We start from the raw sequence: 26,595 nt of genomic DNA, 5'->3' as shown, positions 1-26,595 counted from the left end.
TAGAGATATGGTTGCCTCGCCCTGTGTTTATGCTCATATGTTCCTGATCATGGACCAAGCACACACACATTGGCTGCCTACTGTACTTTGTGTGCTGACACACTGTCACAGGCCCTGATGAATGGGTGGTCTGCTCAATATGTCTCAGCCATTGGCAGATGCTCTGTAGCTGGGAAGGGCAGAAGAGTATAGGGCCAGGAGAAGAGAGGGTAAGAGAAGAGAAGAGAAGAGAAGAGAAGAGAAGAGAAGAGAAGAGAAGAGACCCAACTAAAATTATGAAAGCTGTCTTTGAAAGTCTTTGACAAAATGCTTTTGCCTAACGCCCACGATAATAAAATGGGTCCGCGACATCTGTTCATGTGCCTAATGTCTTCCCATGTACTCATGTAAAGTTTAATGTATGGCTTAACCCAGCATACAGACAAGGGCAAAAGGATCCCGCAAACACTCAGGGTGGATCGTGGGGGAAAAAGCATCCCCAGACCACTGTCTTCCTCTGTCAAGGCCAATATTTGCAGTGCCAAGAGCTGAGGTTGCCATAGTAATGGGAGCCAGTTTAGGGCCACCACAGAAAAAGGAGAGCATAACCTTGTCATAATTGTGGACTGAGTTTCTAGTGTTTAAGAAACAGATCCAGCGGGGGGAATCAGTTACAGACTTGCATTGGCTCAGTACTCTGCATCAATTCTGTGCTGACTGAGGAACACGCAACTACATACACACACATACAGAGAGTGAGTACTTGAGTCTCTGAGAGATGCACCCAAAACCATAAACAGCAAAAGGGCTCCAGGTCCACACCTATAAATCAGCACAAAACAGAAACCTCATAAATATAATGAATATAATGAAGAGGAAAAAAATGGCACAGATAACAGCTCATTAACTGAATCTAATACAAAGGAGAGGAGAGCATAGCAACTATTTGTTCTGTCTGCATTCACTCAGTGTGGAGATGGATTTAATAAATTCCTTATTTCCACACTGATTAACAACAGCCAGACACACTGACTAACACACCCTGACATTATCCCGCACAAGCACACAAACACATGCAGAGAGGGTCTGTTGCTTTTTCTCGGATGTGAACGTATTAAAAGCTCATACTTCTCAATTCAATAGAGCTTTTAAATCTCAGGTGGAACTGGAAGAACCTGTTTGAAATATACATAAAAGCCAGAATCCTCTGTCATTTGGAGGAAATGAAAGATCTCATCTCCAAACTCCAGCGATGCCAAGAAACCTGTTTATGCAACTACTGGCCACAGCAAAGCAGTGAAACACGATACAAACTGTTGCCTAATCATGAAGAGCAAACGTGAATAGAGACTCATAATGCGAAACGTAGATCACGTTTGCTGCTCTTAGTCAAACTGAAAAGAACAATGAATTTTGGGCATATAAGGTGACAGTAATGTTGATATTTGAAAATCTTGCGGTTTTTTAGTTCCTAAACAACCACTCAGTAGTGATGATAGCAGAAGATCGAATTCGTACAGAAATTTGGATTGAATTTGATCTTAATATTATTATTTATAGTTCAAGTTTAGGGAGTGTGTGTGTGTGTGTGTGTGTGTGTGTGTGTGTGTGTGTGTGTGTGTGTGTGTGTGTGTACCTCTCCACCACATCATCGCCGCTCCAGCATATGGAGTCGTCCACTACATTCTCCCCTTCGCACAGCATCTCTGGCAGCGCTGCAAAGAAAGACTTGTAGCGCTGCAGGTACATCAAGAACTCCCTAAGAAAGAAAGCAGACACATGGGGAGAGGACATAGTGTGATTTTAATTCATACTGCACAACATGTCTTTCGTCATCACTGGCCATGTTAGAAAAAACTGAGGAATTTATTGTGTAAGCGTGGCATAAGTCGGCACTGGCCACATATTTGGGGCAGCTGGTGGGCACACTTCTTAACATAATACTCTGGTGCCATCCCACTAACATTAAATAGGTATCTGCATTCCACTCAACAATACATCCATGTGATAAATACACCTCATGATATTGATGGCGGCAGAAAATCAGTGACTTTGAATGTGACCACAGTCGGCATATTTTTCTCTACTATGCCGTGCGGCACAGAGCACGCTTCACCAGATCTGCTAGCACATGTTATCAATATAGATGTTTTCATTGCGAGCATAACAATGGCATGATATTTTGATCCGACACATATTGTTGCCACCCATGAGCCTGAGCAAAAACAGCAGGGGTCGTGAGAGGTTATGTGCTGAGTCAGACAGTGTCGGGAATCACTGTTCAGGAGAAACAGACGATGGTTTTGTAAGACAAGGAAAAAAATGCATGAATCACCCAAAACACAAAAATAATCAACTGTTAAAATAAATGAAAATGTAAAATGTATCTAAAGCAGTCAAAATATGAGCTGTCATTGCTTGTGTGAGAGATTGAGAGAAATAAGTCCCTTGGGTTCATGCTTACCTAGACAGCGTTCTCAGACTATGTTTATTGTTCTTGGAGGGTTTCAGGGGGAGTGAGCTGGGAATGATGGGAGTTGAAGTCCAGGGGAGATTGTTGCAAGCAAGGAGGATGCAGGGATGTGAAAGTGGGGGGTGGGGTGGGGGGGTGGGAGAAAGAAAAAGGAAACAAAAGGACGACATGACAGGACACATTGGGAGGAGGGAGAAAAGACCAGTCAGTTGATCCTAGAAGAGAGTGATTAATCATGCACATGCAGAGAATGGTCACACCACAAAAAACATCAATAACCCCGTTTCTCCCCACACCACATCACACCACACCAACAATTAAAACAAATACTGGTATGCAATGTATATGTTAAGTCAGTAAACAAACACACAAGCAAACATCTGCAGATGTGCAAACACTTAAAATATCCACAGGAAAGCCAAAGAAAGTTCTGCTGTATTTCTTGATTTACATTTTTCCCCATTAAAATGAAACATAAATGTTGCTCTACTATATCATGTTTCATATTTTTCAGCAGTACACTATTCTCCCTTTACTGCAGTGGATGCTGCCAGGTCTCTGATGTGGTCAGTGCTCACATGTGCTCTGGTCAGGCTTGGCAGCAGGCAGGGAGTTGGATTGTGTTGTCATGAATGGCGGTGGCAGTGCCAGGCCAGACCTGTCAGCTAGGCTGGCATCAGTGCAGTGATTCATGGTTTGGGACAAGGTCAGACAGGCAACGCTGCAAGTGTGTGTCTGAGTGTGTGTTTTTTGTGTGTTGTGCTATTTAAGCTGAGGCTGGCTGGTGTACAGAGTTGGTGGTATGGCCGTCTGGGTAAACAGGAAATTGTTGGTCCGTCAAGATTAATCTTACCCACGCTCCCCCTTGCCTGTAGCCGGGCACATCACTGCCAGCTGCTGTGGGCATGGGTTGGCTGCCCCAGAGGCCAGGTGGAGGGCACGGACCTTAGTGCCAGTCTCTACATTTACTATGTGTGTGTGTGTGTGTGTGGGCGTGTGTTGTGTTCAACTAACCATATGAAGAAATAAAGAAGTCATGGCAGCTGTGAGTAGACATGGGCCAAACCCTAAGGCTATGTCATACCGACCTGGCCAGTTTTAATTTTATCGAAATTAACTTTCCATCTAGCTGATTGTCTAGCAGTACAACTAATTAAGAAGCAAAAGAAAAGTTGTGTTTGCCAGAAAAAAAAGAGGGCAATTTGATTTACAACTGGCAGCAGTAAAGCTCTGGATCTGACTGAGTTCATTTGATTTCTTTGTCTGACCTCCTCAAGTGGGCGAGCTGCCCCAGCCACTGCTCTGGTAAAGGTTGGGAGGGAGTGGCAGATGGAAGAGGAGACGATGAGGTCACGGTGGAGGTTGTGACCTCTGGGCTGGTAGGCTGCATGCTTGTAGGTTCCCCAGTCGTCAGGCCACACACCTTGTCCACCTGTGGGGAGCATAGAACACACACACACACACACACACACACACACACACACACACACACACACACACACACAAATACACACACACACACACCTGTTAAGCTAGGAGAACATATAACAGCAGGGGTGGAGCTGCAGGGTTGCTTCAATAAACCAATTGACACCTGCACAGTTGAAAGCATATAAACGCAAAGAAATTATTCAAAGTGAACTTTTTCTTTTCAGGGTGATACTGACAGCTTCAATTGAAGAATGAATGATTGCAGGGTGAAGGGAGGTGAAAAGCATTACAGAACAGAGAAGTGCAGAGTAACGGACAACGTGGGAAAACAGGAGGCGTGAAGGGAGGGATGTGATGAAAGAAAATGGTGCGATGAGTGAGTTATTGCCAGGAGGTCTGACGTTAAATGGAGAACATTCCACTACCTCATGGAGGTGAATGCATGTGTGCACAGTTGGCAACGCTGGCAAGTACCTCCAGTGGGCTATTAAAGCCAGCAGCGGAGAGGAGGAGACAGAAGGGTCATGAGAATAAAGGGGCGTGTACTTCAAACCAAGAGGTAAAATCAATGACATCTCATTGGCTTAAAAGCATCTGGGCAGCGTTATTAAGTAGTCCTCAATTAGCCAGAGAGAGTGTAATGGGTCTTGCACGCTGGACTGAATAGCTCCTCGTAGTGATCAATGCACATACACTGCTTTGTCCTGAGGGACGCGTCATTCTACTGTGTAAGGGCATCCAACAGGACTACGAAATGTTTGACAGCACATTTAATGTATTACTGATCTAGAAAAAGGGAGACTTACAGTGAAGCAGTGGGAATTATTCTTTTTTTATTTCATTGAAGCAGAGTGGCCACCTCATTCTTAGTGATGTTTTCATACATACAGTACAGAAGCACATCTAGACTTTTCTCATCTGCTTCACCGTTTTGAATAAGAACGGAATGATGTTTTTATTTTGCAGGTACACAGTGGGGAGTTTTCACAACTAGCACACCCAGACTACAATGACTTATAAAAAAAACACAAGATCAGTAAGTCCTACGCTCAATAACAATCTATCAAACAATACAGTAATTAGCTCCAATGCTAATCCTGCAGATTTGCTCTGGACCAATCTTGCAATTTTCTCACACTATTAGACACAGTGCCATGGCAGAAGGCAGTGTTTGGGATGTCATGTGTGGGGCCCGAAACAATGGAACGCGCAAACAAATACATAAATTTCATTGGGGAAGGAACTGGCAAGCATGTGTGTTTAAATGGCTGCTTGAAGTGGTGTGCCTACATGGTGGGAGGTAAGTAATTCTGGAAGCAGCTGAAATATGTGTTAAACAGTCACAAATATGTCTTGCCAGCCTGCTAAAGATACACTTGGCCTCCAGGGTGAAGCACATCAGTCATCTCATGTGCCTTATAAATTGAGTTTAAATGGAGGTTTTCATGTAATAGCTAGCTATTCCCGATCCGTGGTGTAGGAACCAAAGAGATGCTTTCTAACAGTATAACTTACCACCTGAACATTTTTCTTCCTCCTTGCACTGTTTGCACCTCACTCCTCACTCTGGCCTTTTTCTCCTACTCTTTCTTTACGACATTCTAGTCTTAAATCCTGTCTTAAGGCAGACGCTGGGCACGGGGAAAGTTGTTTTATTGCATTAACCTTAACTCCCTCTGGACCCATAAAACATGCTCACATGTGGTGGAGCAGCTCACAGCCACACATGCACACAGCCACACATACACATGCAAACATGCCACACACACTCACATTACATTGTGGTGGTGAGAAAAGACGGAACATCGCAACTGTTTTGTCCATGTAGCCTTTCAACACACTAAGCCAAATGCTCCATGCAGTTACTGCAGTACTTCTGCAGACAATTACTGTTTAATTCATTTGCATACCGTATGCACACAATGATGTGTTCAGACATTTATTAGAACGCTTGTAAATGTCAAACCGGTAAAATGGTTTCATGAAACAAAGTTTGCAAAATTTGAGCAAGACTAAAGGAAAACAAGGGTCCTTTAAAATGTATTTAAATTTTGTTTATTAGTCTGGAGTTCAACATTGCTCAGTCCAGCATGATCAACACCGGCAAGTATGTTAGTGTTTGGAGCAACAAAAAATAAAACTAACCAGTAAAACACTGTTGATTCCAAAGAGTAATAAAGCTACAAATGTCAAAGCTGATTCATTTTACCTGGCAAACTTACATAAACCTGGTCATTAACTAAATGTATATGCTTAAAGTACTTGGCCAGTATGGCGGATGGCGTTGAAGTGAACCATGTGCCTCTTTCTTATAAAGCAAAAAATCCATTTCTATAAAATAAATTCCTGAGATATTCCTGAGACATCATACAGTACCATGACATCATGTCCAGACAGATTTTGGGAGGTCTACAATACTGTGCGTGTGGAGTAGTGTGTGTGTTTGTATGAAAGTGGTTGAGCAAGTAAACTGTGTGAGGGGGCTGAGCCAAGCCAAGATTGGTTTGTAACAATATATACTGTTTTTCTTTATTTTTTTTGAGGAAATTGTGTGTTTAGAATGGATTCTTGAATGTTTTATGCTCTTTTTTCTTATTTCACTGCATTCATTGAATTTTGTTTCTGTGTTGGTTAGTGTAACCTAATGATGATGGCATTTCATCTGGGACTATCAATTGACTATCCTAGGTAAATCAATGTGAAAATAAAATGTGGGCAAAAAAACCTACAACAGACCCGTAAGGGCTAAATGCACCTAAGCAAACATCAGCACATAAACACACCTATGCAGTACAGATGAAAATATATTTGAAATATCTAAATAAAAAACACTGGAAATTGTTATAGAATGTAGCCATTAGTTTAAAAGAATAGGAAACTACTCACTGGACTATTTGGCACTCTCAACATTTGCTTTTAAATACATGTCATAATATTAAAGGTGATAAATTTAATTCAGCACATGAAAAGCAACCAAAAAAGGTCAGAGCTACAGGTTATCATTTCTCTGCAGTGGTGATTAATGGAAAGAATGGAAAGAGGCAGACTTAAGTTTGAAATTCAGTGCCATTTCTCACCTGCCTTTGTATGACACTTTGACACTATTCTCCGAGAGAAAAATGTAAACATCTGCGTAAAATATGAACACCAAGAAGAGGTCAGTCACAGTTCTGTTTGCATTACCCCATTATTTTTACAACAGAAACCACAGAGAAGAGGTTCAAAAATGTGCTACTTGTGAAGAGGCCAGAAAGGATTTGAGAAGGGCCTGCATTTCAAAACAATAATGCTCACACAACTCATTCTTTTGCCTAACTAAACATACAACAGTGTAAACAGAACACAAAGTCATCGTAGGGAAAATAAACAGTATGTTCGTGATGGGTTGAGAAATGGCGAGGCCCTCTTATAGGCTGGATCTTGTGACCACATAATCCTGAGAGCCAATCAGACGACAGATTGAATAACGACATGAGCTAGGACACGGCCATAAATCAATTATCTCCTGACCTGATGATGGCGTGAGAATGAAAATCCCATTTGGGCACCGCATGAGTACTTGGTTTAGAGTATGTATGTGTGTGACCACCTGCTTGCCCTTGTTATACCTTCACAATTTCAGCTATTTTGTGGAGCATTCCTTATATGATTGCCTGAGGACAGAGACTGATGGAAGGGGCAGATTGGTTGGATGCATGTTGTCCACATGGGAAGACTTTAGGGAAATACAAGGCATGTATTCTATGTACATTTGAGCCACCCAAGGACGTTTGATTTCTATTGCTGCAGGCAGGATGTTTTGACAACTACTGGGTTTACTGTTTTGCATATCCACAGAATAGACATTAGTCCAACCAAAATAAACTTTAGATTTTTACCACACAATGGTGTCTACCAGAATCTGTTTCCAAGTTTTTTGCTCTAAACTGATGAGTGTATGTGTGTGTATTTGTGCTTTAAGAACATATCATCCTAAGGCGAGAGAGTGTAAAAGGAGCACAGCAAGGGAATCAGCTCCAAGCTAGCCAAGCCCAGGGCCATCCCTCCTCTAGGGGAGTATTGGTTTACAGATAGCAGCGGTGGTCTTGTCTTCCTAGTTTATTTATCAAGGGATTACCCAGTAAAGCCAAGGGAACTTTCTCAGCCCCCTCTCACCCCAAGCACACAGCACTGTGGGATGGAGGGGGCTAGCTCAGTCAGTGAAGACCCCCCCCCACCCTTCCACTTTTCCACAGTTTGTGTGCTAAGTGTGCATACACATACAGTGTGGTTGCCTAATGCTACCAACTGTTTAACTCTAGGAACAGTACTAAATTTGTCAGCTCTGCCAAAGTGAACAACAGCTAAATTCCCTTTCTAGTAGAGCCAAGCAATCCTTAGCATTTGCAACAAAGGTACAAAGATCTTCCCTTTACAGCAGTTGGCCTTTTGATGGCTCCGCTGGTTGAGCAGAGGATAGCTTTTAAATCTCACAGAGACGAAGTGTGTTGAGTTAAAAAAAAAAGAAAAGAAAAGCTGTCTCATACTGAGGTTGTGTTGTATTAACATTTCCTGACCTTAACTTAAACAATATCCACTTTTCAACCAAGCTTTAGGGATTGTATTCATTTATCATAGTTATATATTATAGGGATGAATGGCCTGAATGGAACATCAGCGCTGGTTTTGTGCCATGAGCTGTATTATTTGAAATTAATCTCAGGAATTCAGTCGCTCCTTTCTTGCACTGTGACAGTAGTGTACATCTGTGTAAGTTTAAGCTTGACTGCAAGTATGAATGCATGTGTGCAAATGTTATGACTTCGCTGTGGCAAGAAGCTTAAATCTGCAAATTGTAGCTGCTGTGAGAACGGTCGTGACATCTGCTCACATCCATTATGCGAACCACAGTCACTGTCATCTCAAAATGTTGGACACTCTTGAATAATTTTTTTCTCATAAACATGAAATAGTGACTAACCAACAAAAATTAGGAAATAAAATTACATTGATAGTAAAATACTACTGTCAAAGAAAGATGTCCTGTTTAGGTTTAGATATGTGACATACAATCGAGAAGTGACGTAAAAAGGAGAAAAAAAAAACCAAAAAACGAAGCCCCTGTTCAGTACCACGTTCCACGTGATTGGAATGGGAATTTCATTCAGTGCTGATGTTTCATTGAGAGTTATGTAACCAAATACGAGACAGAGAAAAAGCAAGCGAAGAAGAGAGAGAAAGAAAGAGCGAGAGCAAAAATAATTAGCGTTATTTGGTGTTTACTTCATTGCAGTTACTAACTAGAGGAGAAAAAAATGCAATCAGTAGCCAAATAGAGGCATGAGTAGTGGGAGCGCACAGAGAACACTAGACCACTGGTTCACATACTGACGGGCTCTCTATTCCACTTTGGCAACATGGTTGTTTATGATGCTCTCTCCAAAGAAAACCAGAGGCATCAATTTAATTTCAAATGACTGGAGTTTTTTCGCCGCTGAGCAGCATGATAATTGTGTTTAAACAAGTAACAATTTCCATCCCTAAGTGCAACATGTATATAAATAGAAAGGGAGGGCCCATTATTTGTGGAGAAGAGGGGTTTCCATTTCTCTTTTAGCTAAATGCATTTTACATTATGTTAAAAACCATAGACTGGCATTAGACATAGTGTTTCGGGGGCAATGCACTATTAAAAGGCAAGGAGTCAAATATATGTGTTTTTGTCCAATCAAAATAACCAAAAAAAAAAAAGAGGACACAATCAACTGACTTGTTGAAGATCAACATGGGATACTATGTGTTATCACAATATACTGCCATCCAAAAATAACAATACACATATACGGTATACAGCAAGGATCCAAATGGAACTTATTTACACATTAAGGTGCTACTTTAATTTCGCAGGACTAGCAGTGCTGCGGCAGAGGCCTTCAGGTTAAGGAAGCAGGCTTGTGGCTGGCAAGTTGCCAGTTCAAACCCTGGACCATCTGGGAAATTCTGGGTGCGTTAGGGGAGTAAGAAAGTGTCTCTCCTCCCTCAACAACAACGTTAGGGGTTGTTTTATGTTTAACCACAAACACAGAGACAGATGTAGGTTTTAAGATGTTGAGTTTAATTAGATCATTATGGCCTCAAATGGCAGTAAACCCAGGACTGGAACAGTAGACTTGTAGACATTTTTCATCAATGAGATAGATAACAAGATAACTGTAATTTGATGTTTATTCCATCTAATTAACATGGCTGACTCTGAGGATAATAAAAAAAGTGGTTCTAGGTCGAGCAGGTAGATTGAGTCAGACTGAATCAATCAATCAATCAATTGAATTATTGTTATGGCTAAAGACTGTGTTCTGTGATTAGATCTGCTGATGATGGTACATGGTTTTGAGTGACAGAGAGAAAGCAGCGTTCACATTTGTGTTCAAGAATATTACAAAATAAGATAACTGAACAGAAATACTAAGCAAGTTTACATTTTTGATGGCAGCGCTCATCACCTGTGTTCCAGGGGAAAGCAGACGAAACATGCTAACCTTTAAGTTTAGTCAGAGAGTCTGGTGTATAGCACTGAGATTATACATGATGTAAGAGGTAACAATCACTTATGAAGATGGGAAAGTTCAGCATACAACTAATAATTGGAACAGTCATCTGATAATGTCCAGATGATGCTGTGAACAACTGAACTGATGTCATCCTTCATTCTTTTCACATATGAGAAGTAACACTTTAGTTCTTTCGGTCAGGAAAGATTAAAGCTGGCGACTCTAGGTCCAGACAATAATTAAAGGAAACTACATCAGAGACAGATGTGTCTGTCATATAAATTGTACAAAGCTAATTCATAGTTAATTTATTGATTGATTACTGAACCAAAGAAAGCGTCACCAATGCATGGGTTGGCTCTTTCATTGTAAAAACATTCAGCACATACAGTGCATTCAGAAAGTTTTCTGACCCAAAAAAACAGCCTTAAGGTTGAAGGAACTGCCTGCAGAGCTCAGAGAAAAGATTGTGTTGACGCTTACATGTGGGGAAGGCTACTAAATAAATTTTGCTGCATTGAAGGCTCCCAAGAACACAGTGGCCTCCATAATTCTTAAATGATAGAAGTTTGAAAAAAGCAGGACTCTACCTAGATCTCAACGCCCAGCCAAAGGTAAGAGAGGTGACCAAGGACCCGATGGTCACTCTGGATGAGCTTCAGAGATGCTGTGTGGTGATGGGAGAAACTTCATTATGTAGAGTACGGAGTGTAGATTGATGGAGAAATGATTTTTATGATTTTCTTTTTTATTGTAGCGTGAGGCTGCAACATAACATAATATGAAAAAATTGAAGGGGGTTCGAAAAATTTCAGAATGCAGTGTATAACAGCCCTTGAACCACTCGTAAGCTAATTGTGATAGCTTAAGACTCAGCCTCTCTTTGAAAGCCTGGAGTAAGAGAGGATAGATGATTTACAGCAGTGCTCTTCTCCCCCTGCCTTTTTTTTCTCTCTCCCCGCCAGTTCTTCATTGCCATCTCTTTAGCTCTCTGTCTATTCTTTCTGAATCACTTTGTCTTCATCTTTCTCTTTTTAGTCTTTACTCTGCAGCCTCTGTCAATCAGCCCCCACCCCCGTCCTCGCCTTTTTCGCTGTCTCTTATCCGAATGATGTCAATGCTAATTAAAGAGAGACTCGGTCCCTCGTATATCACAGGGAAAAGTCCTTGAGATTCCAATCAGTGACGAGAACCCTGAGTTTTTCTGTCCACAATGAGGCTTGTTTACCCTGATTAAATCACTCACAGATGATCTAAAAATGAGAGGCTCTTGGTTTTTCCTTGTAAATATGGGTGTTACTGTGGAGTTTGTTGACTACATTTGTCCATCTTTGTAAACAAATTTATGAGAATTACAGACACAGAATGTGGCAAGATGTCTCAGAGGATTCAAGTGGTGTCATACCACAAAGATGGAGGAAAAGGGGCAGGAAAAAGACACAGAGGAAGGTCAAGCGAGTTCATCTCGTCTGTGTCTGTGATATGGTAGAACATACGTGCACAAGCAAAGAAAATAATCTTGTGGAACAACATTAAAGGTCCACATGTCCATTTGAAGACTTCCAATGAACCAGTAATTACCACTCAAATCATAACACAGATGCAGCAGGCATTTGTGTCAACTTCACAGCAGCTGCATGAAATTATCATACCAGCTAGCTCAAGTTTAAAGGTGCTCAAACACCAGGCTAGTGGGCACGCAGGCATCAGGTGAAGCTGCTCCAAGTATGAAGACACATACAGGGTTGGCAGGGGTTATTTAAAGGGTGACAGAGAGGGAGGGGGAGAAATATGGAGGGTCAGGAAGCAGGGCTTACAAAGGGGTAAAAGGCCACATAACCATTGAAATACTACAGTGAGAACAAGTACAGAAAGCCCAAATGTGGGTATGATTTGTCTAATTCACTGGATATGAGCTTCGTTGTTGATATTTAGTAGACTTCAAACGACAACTTCAACACACTGTATTTGGTCACTCTTTCATTTTGTTGTCATCTCTGTCTCTCCTAGCATTTCTTATTATGTGTGTAACAGTCCATCTGAGTAGCAGACCTCCCCAAGTCTTTCTTCTGTGAACATTTCATCAACTTATGATCAAGTACCAATCAGAGAAATTACATAATTCCTGAAATTATATGATTATACCGATCAAAGTCAGGGGACACAGAGAAAAATATTTTAAGCACCACTCCTTTCAGATCCAAATTTAATGACCCAGTAATCAGTCATATGGTGGTTGCTCATTGTTACAACTACGTCTTTCATACAGAGGCGAAGAAATGCAGGAATTTTCTGTGGTGTTGAGGACTGCTACATATCATCAGAATATTAAAGTAAGGAAAACATCAAAAGAGGGAAAGGCAGAGAAGGAAAAGATGTGTGAGTGTGGCTGCGGAGAAGGGAGGCTGCACCAACCATCATTAGCTAATGGACTGCTGAGTAAGTGAGTCAGCCAGCTTGAGGGTTAGACTCGGTGCCAAAGGCACACACAATTTAGAGAGATGGGTTAAGCGTATAGATTGGCCGTGAGCGCATTTTGCATCATCTACCATTCTGCTAACAGTCTCAAATATTAGATACAAAAACCATAAAGGCCTGAGCCTGTGTAGCTAATCATTTTATAGAAGGTGCCCTCCAGAGGTGTTCTCAGCAGCTGATGTCAGAGTATCTCAAAAAGTTTGAAAAGCCTCATCTGTCCTTTTATTCTTACTTGCACAACTAGCTTATTATTATTTTATATTATAATCATTATATTATTATAATTATCATTATATCACATTCATTTAAATATAGTATAATTTCTAACCTGTTCTAAATCATAAATTGAATTAAACAAGTTACACACACAGTAAAAATTACATTATGCATCATCAAATGGGACAAAGTGACAAAAGTAAAGACTGTAGCAACTACCTTCAACTTCATATTTCATTGTCTTGTATATACATTTATTTAAAAGGCAACACAGAGACTGTCCATGTTTAATGTCAGATGATGCTGAAGTGGAGTGGCTGGTATGAATAAAATCCTCAACCAACCTACTTTTAAACTGAAAGATGAATTTATATTGTGATGTAGCAAAGTTCCTGGAAGATACACATACATACATATATATATATATATATATATATATATATGAGAAACTGTTTATAGATTAAATACCAGATTTCTGTTTTTGTCTAATCTTATAAAATAAACCCAACCAATAAAGTTAACATAACATTGATGCAGAAAACCCCTTAAAAATCAAATATTGCTATAAAAAGTTTTGACTGTATTGCTCATTGATTTGCGACATTGCTCACAATGGCCAAATACATAAAATGGTATTAACAATATGGCAAAATATCTGATGACACGAGGCAGATAATCATGTAGCCCACTCCTATACTAAACCATGAAAAATACATGGTTACAGAGAATTGCACGGGGAAAGTAAAATCTTAAAGTGCGATAACAACAAAGTTTGTTTTCATACCAATGATATTCTTTCATTTTATTGAGGGCTAGAAAAAGAAAACAGCTTTTGCAATGTAAGCCACTGCAGTCTATTAAGGTGCCGCCGTGGTGAATGGAAACCTTCCAGTCATCCCACTGGCCCTTGTTTCCATTATCTAAAGGCCCAGGCTGCTATTATCATTCCTCCATAAGTCTGTAATGAAAAGCCGGGGTAAAACCAACAAGCGGATAAGGTAGACCTGCATATAAACTGTTTTAATCTGGACCACTGGTACTATTTTCTCATAAGCACACTATAAAGTTCTGAGTGAGAGAAAGAATGGGTGGGTGAGTGAATGAGTGAGTGAGTGAGTGAGTGAGTGAGTGAGTGAGTGAGTGAGTGAATGACGGCGTGAGTGAATACAGTACATGCTTCTTTGTGTTAAGATTTATCCAAAAGTCTACTCATCTTCAGCAAGCAGAAGATATAAAGTTTCCCTCTAGGTCATACGAGGCATATCATTTTTATGGCAATGTCAATAAACAGCAGTCTGCGGCCTCTCGAGCACAGCTGACTCTGGAGGGAGTAACTTTAAAATGAATTCAACAATGTAGTATTGAGAGGGAGAAAACCTCACTAAACATTGGAGCTTCCATTTGCTTTGGGGCCCAATAAGAGTTCGCCACTTTTACTGGGTATTTTCCAATTTTCTCCTAATTGTGTCTACTCAACATAATCCAGCCCCAGGCTCCCCCAGTATCCATAACCATAACCACTTCCCTCTGACCCACGTTCACGCTCCATCTCAATAAGAGCAGGAATGTGTTAAAACAGAATCTATCCTGCTGCTGCCCCACATATATCAATAGCTGCCTTTCAGTCTCACGTGCACTGCCAGTATTGTCACAGGGTGGGCCACACATCTACACTCCTTACAGGACTTCTAAAAACCTGATACCTGCACACGGTGTGGTGATATGTGTGTGTGTGTGTGTGTGTGTGTGTGTGTGTGTGTGTGTGTGTGTATGTACAGTATATGTGTTGTGACCCAGGTCCTACCCCATGACGTATAGCAACATATAGTGGAGACTCTGTGTAGTCTGCAGCTCTCTAAATGACTGAATAGAGCAACCACAAAATGGTTTGGGATAACATCCCAGTGTAAAACCACACAGTCACAATAATTCCTTTAATAACAACTGCATATAATATTCTGACTCTGCAAAAAAACAGAGTCTGTGCTTGACTTCACACATACAGCATTAGTTATAAAAAGCTGCAGTACGTTAAGCAAGTATTTGCAGTTTATTTGCTTTGCAGTAAGACAGTTAGGATAATATAGTATATGATTATCAAAAAAAGTAGGTGTTTTAAATGGGGTGTTCGTATGGGGGGGGGGCATATGGAGGCATAAGGGTGAAGGTGGCCGTGCTGACACAGTAGTTGTGCACTGGAGACTTAACAGTTTTCCTTGACAGGCCACTGTGGGTTTATAAAAACATACTGTGATTTAAAAAGGCCATGAGTGTCATGACTCTGTGTGTGTGTGTGTGTGTGTGTGTGTGTGTGTGTGAGTAAACTTTGGTGTTCATGTTTGCACTCTAGCCTGGGTGTATGCGCCTGCATGAAGCGTATGAGAGCACAGAAAATGGGAGCCACCAGTGTCCGTCTGGGGGCCACCTCCTTTTCCTGCAGCAATTCTCTGGGCTCTTTTTTCCAGCTGGCTGGGTCTAGTTTGTATGGCCTAGCTGGAACCCTTTCAATTCTGTCCCACTTGTCCTCGTGTTAGACTCCCTGCTCCGGGCTCGCCTGCCACCCCATGAATACCAAGCAGGCATACACACACACACATGCGTACATACACACACGAAATACAAGCTGGGTCTCTCTCTGCATAGTTGTATTAGGTCAATCTTCAAGCCTGGCAACCGACCCTCCCCTGTCTGTGCATGCATGTGTGTATACAGTAAGTGTCTACACGTTTGGGAATGAGTGTTTATTGTAGAATCATTGAGGCTTTGATGTTCCTCCACACCTTTAAAGAACCATACCAGTGGTTTCACATGTTTAACCCCATTAACTACAAATTACATACATTTTATGGTTACTGCCAAACATTTTCCACCACTGTACATGTTAACTGTATTTTTCCACCTCCCAGTAGTGAAAGGCGCTACAGAGACAGTGTCACAGTGGACAGCATGTCCTAAATTTTTTTTTTTTTAAGTTACTTCATTGTAAAATTCCAGTTATTGTATTTTCATGTTAGACATTTTTCTCAGTAGCACAAAAATGTGCTAAAGTGAAGTTGGGCTAATGAAGACTTGAGATTTGCCTTCTTAACAGCATTAGCATTCACAAGCTGAGAACTAAACCCATGGGCAAAACAATAATAATAGTAATGGCAGTGCTTTGTGATCTTTGTTCACAAACTAATGAAGTGAGCATTACTTCAAGGGCTTAAATGTATCACAGTGATGGATGCCACAGAAAGTCTGCCCAGTTTGGAAAGAGACCCAAGGGAAAACGAGTTACTGATAAAATCTTTTGAAAATACAGTACAATACTACAAAAGCTGAGATTAAAAAATGTTGAGCAGGAACGTACAGTGAATGCAGAAGTGTATTTCTATTTCTTGCATAGTAATTACTGGCCTAAAAATCTTTTTGACAATAATTTATTTGAAGGATTGCAACAGTAATTTAACTAAAAAAAAAAGGACCAAGAAGTTTAATCAACCAAGAACATGCACATTATGGCCTCTATAGCACTGTCTTATAGTTTCAGTCCAGTTCTGGGAACTGTTCCAGTGTAGACGTGTCCTCGAGTGGTCCCATTAAAGATATTACAGAAGAACAACACCCTACACAACCTTTCATATTTGAGGCATTGCTCTTCTATTCTAAGGTCCCATACGCAACACAGTATCCACAGAAAGCTATAGTCCAACTGAATATCTCAAGGTGTTGACAGGATATGATAAATACGGATGAATAAAGGACGGACACAGACTCTGAGAATAAACAGATATAACGGAGACGATTCCCAGAAGTCAGGGAAGTCAAGTCCAGCCACGTATTCGCTAAAGGTTGTGGAAGCACGCTGTCCAAAACTCTCCAACTCATGTCCAGGGGGAGACACATTTGTAAGTGCTCTTATACATTCATTTAAAATCAGTGAATACACACACACACCGCGTCGACAACCATGTCTGAAATTTAAAGGAGGGAGGGAAATGCAATAGGACTGTTTGGTTGACATTCTTGCAAGAGTTTGTTTTTTTTTTTCCCTCTTGATGTACATAAATCTCTGCTAATCACATTCTGCTCCTCGGTCTATGAGTCATGTTACTGACACCCACATGCATAGCTCCACCTTTTAAATATGATATAAAAGGAGGGAACTGCTTCAAAGGTGAAGTAAAGATGACAGTGTTCGGTGTTCGGTGTAGGAAAGCTGATTTTAGACGACAAATGGCTGACATGCAAACAAAGCTACTAATCTGATGTAGGTGTATTACATATGACTTGCATGCAAGGATATGTGTAAGATTAGGATGTTAGGATTAGGAGATTATGTCTATCACTAGTTTTTCCAGCCATGGTGCCGTAGTTTTTAAAATCAAAATTTCTTTACTTGTATTGCAAAATTAAAACAACTGCCGACTGAATGGATTTTGTTTATTCAGTATAGTCTGACCACAACGCGTGGTGAGAACATACAAGTACAAATCCAAGATAAATTGTTAAACAAAATCCCAATTTTCACTGTGGATTTAAAAGCAGTATTCGGTTATGTCTGGCAGTCATTCATGAAACTGTCTTCATGTTGTGAACATCCAACTTATAACCACATATAGTATGGGTTAAGGCATATGGTAATACTCATAGCCTGCAAGTGCACCCAATTCTCATTACAGCCTTTACTTTTTTTCATTTTCATTTTAGTCAATGAGGAATTTATAATTGTCCCTTACAGTAAGAATCTAAACAGCAGTGGTGATTTTTAGCTGCCTTGCCATTTTGGAAAATTGGTCTTTCTCTAGCCTCAACCCAGCCCCCATTTCTTTGGAGAGGGCTGAAATTTTTTTGGAATATAAACATTATTTTTCTCCGAATAGTTTCAATACTGTGTAAACATTAATGCAGTGTGCAGGGTTCTTTGTTGCATTGCTGGAAAAAATAGCTCATAACCCACAAGCAGCCTGCAAAGCCTTTCCAATTAATACAATGGACATTGCCAAAGTATATGTATAAAACAAAGATGTTAAACAAAAAGGTTTGGAGACTTTTTGCATGTGTCATTAAAGCTGCTGATCTATGTTTCTCCAGTGTGTACTCACTGTGGCGGTGATGAGTGGACCGTGGAGGTGCGCGTAGAGCAAGGCCTCGTTAACGTGCCCTCTGACCCCGAGCAGGGCCAGTTCCAGGCTGTGGTGGCCGGCCATGGCGTGGGTTAGTTGCTCCAATAAACTGGTATACCTCCTCCAGGGCTGATCCAGCTCTGACACACTGGCCAAGCAACCGCGCATTACATTCAGACAGTAGCCCACGCAGGGCTTGATCAGCGTCAAGCCTCTGCAGTGGGAGCAGTACACCATCTTCACGAGGCCCTTCACACACTCTTTGCTCAGGCTGACATGTTCGGTGGCATTCATCACCTCCACACCCTCCTCCAGGGCCAGACCAAGTTGTCGCCCGGCTCCCAATGCCCCAGCCAGCTCCTGGGCCATGACAGCTGGATGAGGCCCAAAAGGGTTGACATCCTGCCTGATCATACGGAGACAGTCACCCATTTCACTGCCCACCATCATGCTGCCTTCAATACCTGGATTGATGAGCCGTGTGTAGGCGAGCGGGAAGAGGTTGTTGAAAAACTGGTGAACTGCTGCCTCCACAGAAACATTGGCCCCACGGAGGTAGAGGGAGAGCGAGGAGAAGAGTTGATTTACGTGGGGCAGGGCATGGCGGGACAGGGATGAGTAGGTTCCCTCCAGGAGTGAACTCAGGTGGCCCTGAGAGAAGGACAGTAGGTACTGGAACATGTCTGCAAGGTAAGCAAAAGAGAAACACAGAGATAAGAGAAAGAAGGAAAGACAAGGACGGGGAACAAATGGGGAATTCAGTCATTTAATAAAATCACTGATGGAATGATCTAGAAGCTCTCCGTGAAATGGGTAAGACATTGAAATTTCCAAACCCTGGCTCCCAACCAGTGAAGCTTGGCTTATGTGTATCAGTAAGTTGGGCTGAGAAACCAGTGTCAAGTTTCCCTATAACGCAGTTGGAAATCATTGTGTATGAAGTCATCACCCAATAAGTATGTCTTAAGGAGACAGAGAGCAAGAGCGAAAAAGACAGAGAGAGAGAGAGAGAGAGAGAGAGACTTGAATGCTGCTGATATGAGCACAAACCGCAATCAGTTCTCATTTTCTGCAGCAAATACTGTATATTCTAGATTCTACAGGGATTTCTGACACACACACACACACACCACACACACACACATACACACACACACACACACACACACACACACGCTCGAGAAAGAGTTGAGTCATCCACTTCTTATGTCATTTCCTGGTGAGCAAGTGAAGCTGTACAGCAATCAATGATGTCAGTACAGAGGCTGATTAGTGCCAATGAAGTGCCACTTCTTGCCAAGCTAGGTACTGTAACAGAGCAGAAAGATTGAGAGCGGATAGCCAAGGGCGTGGAAAAGAAATACAATTTAGAAAAACTCTTCGACTCTCTTCCCTTTTAGTTTTCTATCCTTTCCTTTCCAATATACCCCTTTACCTGCCCCACTTCCACTGCTCACTGACATGGTGTATTGTTTGATGCAATTCAGAGATGTTTAGATATTAATTTGAAAATGACCATACAGCAAGAGGAAAATGGTTATTCTTGCTGATTGTCACATGGGATGTGACCTCTACTGTACAGCCATCTCATTCTCTTATCCCACCCTCTCCTTCACTCTCCGTCCACTTAATCCCATAACCCTCCGTCCAGTTCTCCTTCTCGGTGACTCTCCACACATTCCCTCCAAAACTGTGTGGCACTGTATATATGTATGTGTGTTAGTTTGTATATGCGTGCCCTGAACACAACACTCTCCTCTGGGGTGTGATGTCAGCTTAAAAGCATGCCAGGACATGAAGGAGCAGTAGCAACTGTACAGAAATTGAGACAGGAAAAGGAGGGTGCCAACACACATTCCCCAACTACCACCACATACACATACACACACACGCGCACGCGCACACGCATATACACACACATATATACATATTGTGAATGAACTGAACATAAGCCCACAGTGTACGATAAAAAGGTCATCAATGATATACTGTGGCCTTGACTTTTTTTTTTTAATTAATTAACACATATTCCTTCATAACAGCACCTTTCCCATAGTGAATCTATTTTGGCACAGTGATTGTTACCAAACGAGTGTATGTGTGTTTGTGTGTTTGTGTGTGTGTGTGTGCCTGTGTGTGTCCAGCCCCTCCCTGCTCACAGACAGAAGGATAACAACAGTCATGTCCTCCTCAACAGCTGCACTAATATGACCGCTGTCTGTGACACACAGGGACTCCCCACTGGTCAGTGAAAGGCACAACTCATTTGTAATGGGCCTGAAAACACTATTGTCATCATCAGAGCAGCTCCCACACACAAAACATTTAAAGATGTAGCCTATTAAATGGGTTCTGAAGAGCGTGACTGCCTGTGACAGAAATAAAGCAGACAGACATTAGATGTAATGGTCTGTTAGGGATTATTACTGTAAAGGGTGGTGAAACGTGGTCTGTCTGTAGGCTGGAAGCAGTCTGATAGCCCTCCAGAGACGTCAAGCTAACAACAGGCCGAGAAGAGCAGCAAAATGAGAGACCCGAAAAGAAAGGGAATGGGCAAAAATAGCATGAGATTGGCAGAGAAGTTGTAAAGTTGCAGTTTCAGTTCCACTTCACTGTCTTCTGAGCCTGTGAGTCTGCAGAGCTGGTACCAGTGTGAGGTCTGCCTGCTTGCCTGCCAGTCAGGCTGTGAGGCTCAATAGCCACAAAACATTTACACCACAAGATGTACTCACAGGCTTAGGTTTCACAGCATTACATAATGTTATTATAAAATTATCATGCTCAGAAATACCACAGTTTAATCTTACTCTCTGTGAGGTGTGGTGGGTGCAAAAACAGAACCCAACTAGACTATATCATAGACTGTATATAAAGTTGGACATAGTCTCTGTGATGTCATCCATAGGTTTCTGAGGAGCGGCTTTGAAGCTGAGAGTGGGCTGCTCCAGCGCCGCCATCTTGGCAGTACCTGACTCAGCCTAACTCCTGTCTAATCCAAAACTGGGCAAAGAGCTGTCGTGTGTGGAGTGTGGAGCTGAGACTTTGTTGCATGCCGGTGGCAAGCATACGCACCCGTTAGCACCACTGGGCATCAAAGGCTAACCAAAGGCTAATTCTTTTGTTGGCTAATTGGCTATTTGACAAGCTAAGCTAAGAAGCCGAGTATGGCGAGTGCAGACATGAATACTTGCTAATTAGTGCTAACATAAATTAAATTATACTAGTAATTCACTCACCCCCCAAAAAAGGAGGAGCACATACTTCCTCACATTCTGTTAATTAATTAGTCAATTAATCGCACAGCAAGCCATATTATCTGCCCGGTATTGCATGAAAAATCCTCCAAAAGTCACGAACACCACAAACACTGCCAAGAGGTCACGTTCGGTGACTCGAAGTAGCCATGGTAATGCCGAGCAGACACCAAGCGGCTAGCCAACTGTGATAGCACCCACCTGTCAATTATGCATAAAACCAGTTGTGATGAAGGGGGAAATTAGGTATAGAGACCAAAACCATTTTTTGTACCAGGCTGTTAATTTCTGCTGTAAATTCTGGCATTTTAACATGGGAGTCTATGGGGATTGACTCACTTTTGGAGCCAGCCTCAACTGGCCATTCGAGGAACTGCAGTTTTTGGAACTTCCGTGTTTTTCAGCTCCAGACGCTGCTGCTTTGTCTGCTTTCAAAATATGTAGATGGATGAATCAATCAAGGCATCTCAAAAGATGAGGTTAAACTTCAAAACCTCAGTCTTATACTTCTTAAGAGGGGCCTATCTGGATGCACATCTTTCTTAGGGTTTTGACAGGATCACTAAATCCTCAAGACATTCTGTACTTGTTAAGTAAAAGCAAAAGCTTGTTTTTTATTTGCCAAGAGAGTGACACAGAGAGAACACGAAAGAGGAAAAAAGGGAAGAGAGAGTGGGAGACTGCCAGGAAAAATGGAATAAAAAGAAGCGACTGAACTTTTAAACAAGGAAAAACAACTACTGTACAAGTGGACTCCACCTTGAACATGCTCTGACATCTGGATTCATTTGGCCCCTGGGTCCGGAGCACTTCCCTGTCTCTCCGTGGCTGTTACTTCAAACTTGTCCTCCTCTCAATATAAAAAAGTAGGACGAGAGTCCACCTTTCTTCCTCTCCCCACTCCCTTTGACAAACAAGACAGTGGATCTCATGATTCATTAATTTTCTACATCAGTTATTTTCTGTTCTCTATCGAGTTCTCTCCAACACACGGATCCGGTTTCATTCTGCGATAAATCAAGGACGGTCGTTGTGGGTTTCTCTGCACTTTCCAGTGCTGGGAAACAGGGTGAGAATAAAAAACAAGTAACCATGGAGAGAGAGCTTTTTATGTCCTAACTACCAATGCATGATAGTCAATTGGGTTTGATTGTTCTGTCTGACCACTGTGTCTTAATCGGGATTCGACCACATTCCATTCAGACACACAGATGTGGGTGGCTATCATTACCTTGTCACATCTCCCATCAGTACGCCTCTTGGGAAATGAAGTCTGGCTGGATTGAGGCTATTTTGCATGAAACAATTATCTTTAATTTGCAAGGAAGTCCTAAAAACACTGAAATTCAAAACACATAATTGTCAAGCTAACTATACAGGAATAAATGAACAGTCCTGCTTTGTCTGTGGCCCTGTGGGCCGAAACATGCTCTCTGCTCGGAATAAACAGGGTATTAAATGGATAAAAAAGCAGTGGTGGCAATGCAGAGGAGGCGTTTGTCCTGCCGTGGCTTAAACTGAGTTGCATTTATGACTCTGGGATGGGATATTATACCATATCTTTCCACCAATGCTCAGCCAAGGCCACTTTTCTGAGATCACAGGGTTTTAATCATAAGAAGCTATTTCTACTTTACATTCTGCATGGCAACCCAGTGTTTAACTGGCACAATTAAAACTGAAGTGTCACCATGGTGAAGCTGCCACAGTAACTGAGTCAAAATAAGCACAGTGGCGGCTCAGAGATTTAAGTCACAAATATAATGTTCCTCGAATTTGCTAGCCAGTGGTCTCTGATTTCTAAGCCACTTCCACTGTGTGTGTGTGTGTGTGTGTGTGTGTGTGTGTATCTGACTGAGTTGTATTGTAACGGCGTAACAACTGGCCGAGGCATCAAAGCAGAGTTGTCAAAACTCAGCACAGACACGTGGTACCAGACAGTCAGGACAGACCAACATGGTAAGTGTGTTTAAAGAGGTTAGACAAAAGGGTCATACTGTATTACCATTACAAGAAGTTCTAGTAGTAGTCGTCACTGAGTTATTTGTTAATAATTTAAAATCCCTTTAAATTTCTGACTTTGATGACTCCAAGTGGTATTATGGAGGTGGACATTGTGGCAGAAAGAATCGCATGTCACAAAGCAACTGTAACTGTTGCATACACAAGTGTGTAATGTTTGCAGAGTTCATAAGTGAACAAAGCATTTTCTGAAATCTAAAAATACTGCATTTCTGAAATCCACAGTCCAATAGTCTTAATTACCCAATCAAAAACAAGTGTAAAACAGAAAACATTGACTTTATTTTTTTTTTCTTTATTTCTTTATTTAGGAATCATAAAATATCTTGTGTGCAGTACACTAACATTTATTCCTGTAAAATCCTGGAAATGTATTTTATCCCCTTAGATAAAGGTGTGTGATCAGAAACATGTTCTATGACTTTTGGAGATAGAGAGATAGTCCATAAGGTTTCCACTGTAATGCAATTTCACCATTGCTTTTCAATACCCAATAAAATAACTAATTACTAATATTATTATTAGTTATATCAGATGACGTCTAAACTGTAAAAACACATAGTGTTGTAAAGGTTTAAGGTTTTGAGTCACTGATGTCACATGCATGCAAATTTTGTGATTGAAAAAATGGAAAATCGATAATGTGCGGCCCGAGAAAAATCCTAAACCAGTTGTAGAGCCCTACTGTGTCATAAATGGGACTGCATCTTTTAATAAGTGCATGTCTGCCTGTTGAGGTGGGTGTGCATATGTGTGTATGCTCACATGTGCTTGGAGATGTGGTAATATTGTGATAATGAGGTAGGAGACACTGTTCTCATACCATGGAGCTGTGGGCCATTCCTATCTTGGCAATCAGTCCTGACTGGACCTGTCCAACCGTCTTCTCAGGCAAAGCATTTTAATCCTACCATAGGCTTGGGTTTCAGACAGGTCACCACACAGATATGTGACATAGTGACACGTGTGCAGATTACATATCCTTGTTTTAATTAGTAGAAATACTGTACTTAGGGCCATCTCCCACTGAGCGCTGGTCATCTTAGGTTACAGAGGAGAGCTGCAATGTCATACACTCTCCCAGCCTCTAACCTTTCAGCAAACAGTTTAATGGCAATAAACTATTAATAAGTCAATGAATCAATCTGTTGATTCATCATACTTGTGTGGCAAAATCACACGTCTAAAGTCTAAAGTGGGAGCATGACTCATCTGTCAGACAACAGGCGCAGACCTTCATGAACTGGCTGAGCTGCACAAAAACACTGTGACTCCACAATCCAATTAGAAAACTCACATATTCAATCACAAATGTGTGTGAACAAATTCCAGCTAAGCCTGGCCATACATTTTTATTTGCTTGTCTTGTCCTATCAGGGGGCTAACAGGTGGGACAATTAGCTTGAGAGGCAGGACAGGAGGAGGTTAAGGAGGAGGAGGTGGTGGAGGATGAGTGGAGGAGAGGGGGGTAGAAAGCTCCCCATCTCTCCATCAGCATTCCAGTAATTAAAAAGGCAGCCCAGCTATATCAAAACTTTGAAACATAAACAATTCCACAGATGCCAGGGGCAATCGGGGTGCACTGGGCTATAATGTAGTGGGGGTTGGGGGGTGGAGGTGGAGATTTGGCATGGGGAGGTGGGGGGTAGGGGGGCTCACTGCTCTCTCTGCTCTGGCCAAAGTAGGGAAACATGATCGAAGGCAGGGGAACGAGCAGACGAGAGAAGGACGGGGACAGAGGAAACAGAGCACACGGGCAGTGGGTGAGGGGCTAAGGGAAGAGCAAGGGAGGGAGGGAAGGTTGTTTAAATGGCTAATACCATAAAGGGGAGATGTGGAGGGCCAGCCTGGGGGCAGACTGTTGACAGGCTGATGGACAGCACCTCTGGTCCTAAGCATTAAGGGGGCCACAGGTCTGCAGTGACCCCCCCATTTCTCTGCTGTTTATTGGAACATAAAATATGGTGTTTCTTTTGATATGGTGTAGCCCTAAGGAGCAACACAGAGTGCCATACACAAAAAAAGTATTTGCACCCGCTGATGACTATTTAAAGCTGCAATCAAATGTATGCCAGTTGTACAAGTAGGAATGCCCTCTGACTCTTGAACACAGCACCAGCAGCCTTCCTGCACAAACAGTATGTTGATTAATATTCCCATCTTAGTGGGACTGCTACATTTATCTTTATCCCAGTTGTGAAATATTGTTTAGCTGTTGTTAGCTATTGTTAGCTCTACAGATTGGAAGAAAAGAAGAACACGCACATCCAAAAAAGAGTCAACTGCTTGACAGGGAGAATTATAAGAAAAAGTAGATTCCATGCAACGGCACATCAGCTGGCAGTGTTTTTGTACTCTGCAGACGAGAGCATAAAAAACTGAATCTGAAAGACAGGAGACATTTTCTCCAAGACCTGGTTATAATGATGTCAGTATGGGTTTGTTATAAACAAAAAAGCCTTGTCAAGGTAATAACCCATAATATTCAGCAGAAATTGATGATGACTAGAGACGGCCGGAGAAAGGGACTGGGCTCCAGATTTTCATGAAAAAGGAAGGGAAACGTTTAGGCTAACGAAAGATTAACATGAAACAGACCCTCAAATGGACTCTGAGGTGTGAAAGGGATCGAGGATGAAAGGGAGACTAATGAAGGATTTTCCACTTTTCTTAGCAGGTGTGGCTCCTGTTTTCGTTTTTCAGCTTCAGCACAGGGAGGGTCACTTATGCATTGTTTCAATTATAGGCCAAAAACACTACTTTGATTAGGCCTGAGCTTTTGTGCTAATGCCATTAAAAACAACCCAAAAACTCGTTTTGTGGGCTGAAATAAATCAAAAGGAAAACATGAAATAATCAAGATAAATGTTTGAAAATATTGGCGAAGGACAAATTCCATCATATTATTGAAACCAAAAGAAGTATTAAGAGTTCGCCAGTGATAGACTCTGTTGCGGTTGATGTAAGAGCAGATCCATGTAAACCCTCTGTTCATTTTGGCAGACAGTGCAGCAGATATCATAATCCATCATGGATCAAAAAAACAGGACACGACTGGGCAGGGTCAGAACAACATTGTCTATCCATTTCTCTCATTTATTGTA

The 26,595-nt window shown here is 41.6% G+C and overlaps 1 protein-coding gene across 4 annotated transcripts in view; it reads right to left on the bottom strand.

The window, feature by feature from the left end:
• The window catches only part of LOC130179273 (glypican-5-like), a 100,743-nt gene that overhangs the window by 53,756 nt on the left and 20,392 nt on the right, over window positions 1-26,595 (bottom strand). For 3 of the 4 annotated variants that reach the window (XM_056392165.1, XM_056392166.1, XM_056392163.1), the window contains 4 exons: window positions 18,195-18,898; window positions 3,721-3,884; window positions 2,444-2,500; window positions 1,616-1,738 (listed from right to left, as the gene is read on the bottom strand). In XM_056392165.1, the coding sequence (XP_056248140.1) occupies window positions 1,616-1,738; window positions 2,444-2,500; window positions 3,721-3,884; window positions 18,195-18,898 (1,048 nt within the window). The remainder of the gene's footprint in view (window positions 1-1,615; window positions 1,739-2,443; window positions 2,501-3,720; window positions 3,885-18,194; window positions 18,899-26,595) is intronic. The other variant, XM_056392164.1, reaches the window with a different exon arrangement.

Source organism: Seriola aureovittata, chromosome 12 (genome assembly GCF_021018895.1).
Source record: "Seriola aureovittata isolate HTS-2021-v1 ecotype China chromosome 12, ASM2101889v1, whole genome shotgun sequence".
Lineage (NCBI taxonomy): Eukaryota > Metazoa > Chordata > Actinopteri > Carangiformes > Carangidae > Seriola > Seriola aureovittata.
Note: the sequence above shows the minus strand (reverse complement) of the source record. Positions and strands in the feature narration are given on the sequence as shown.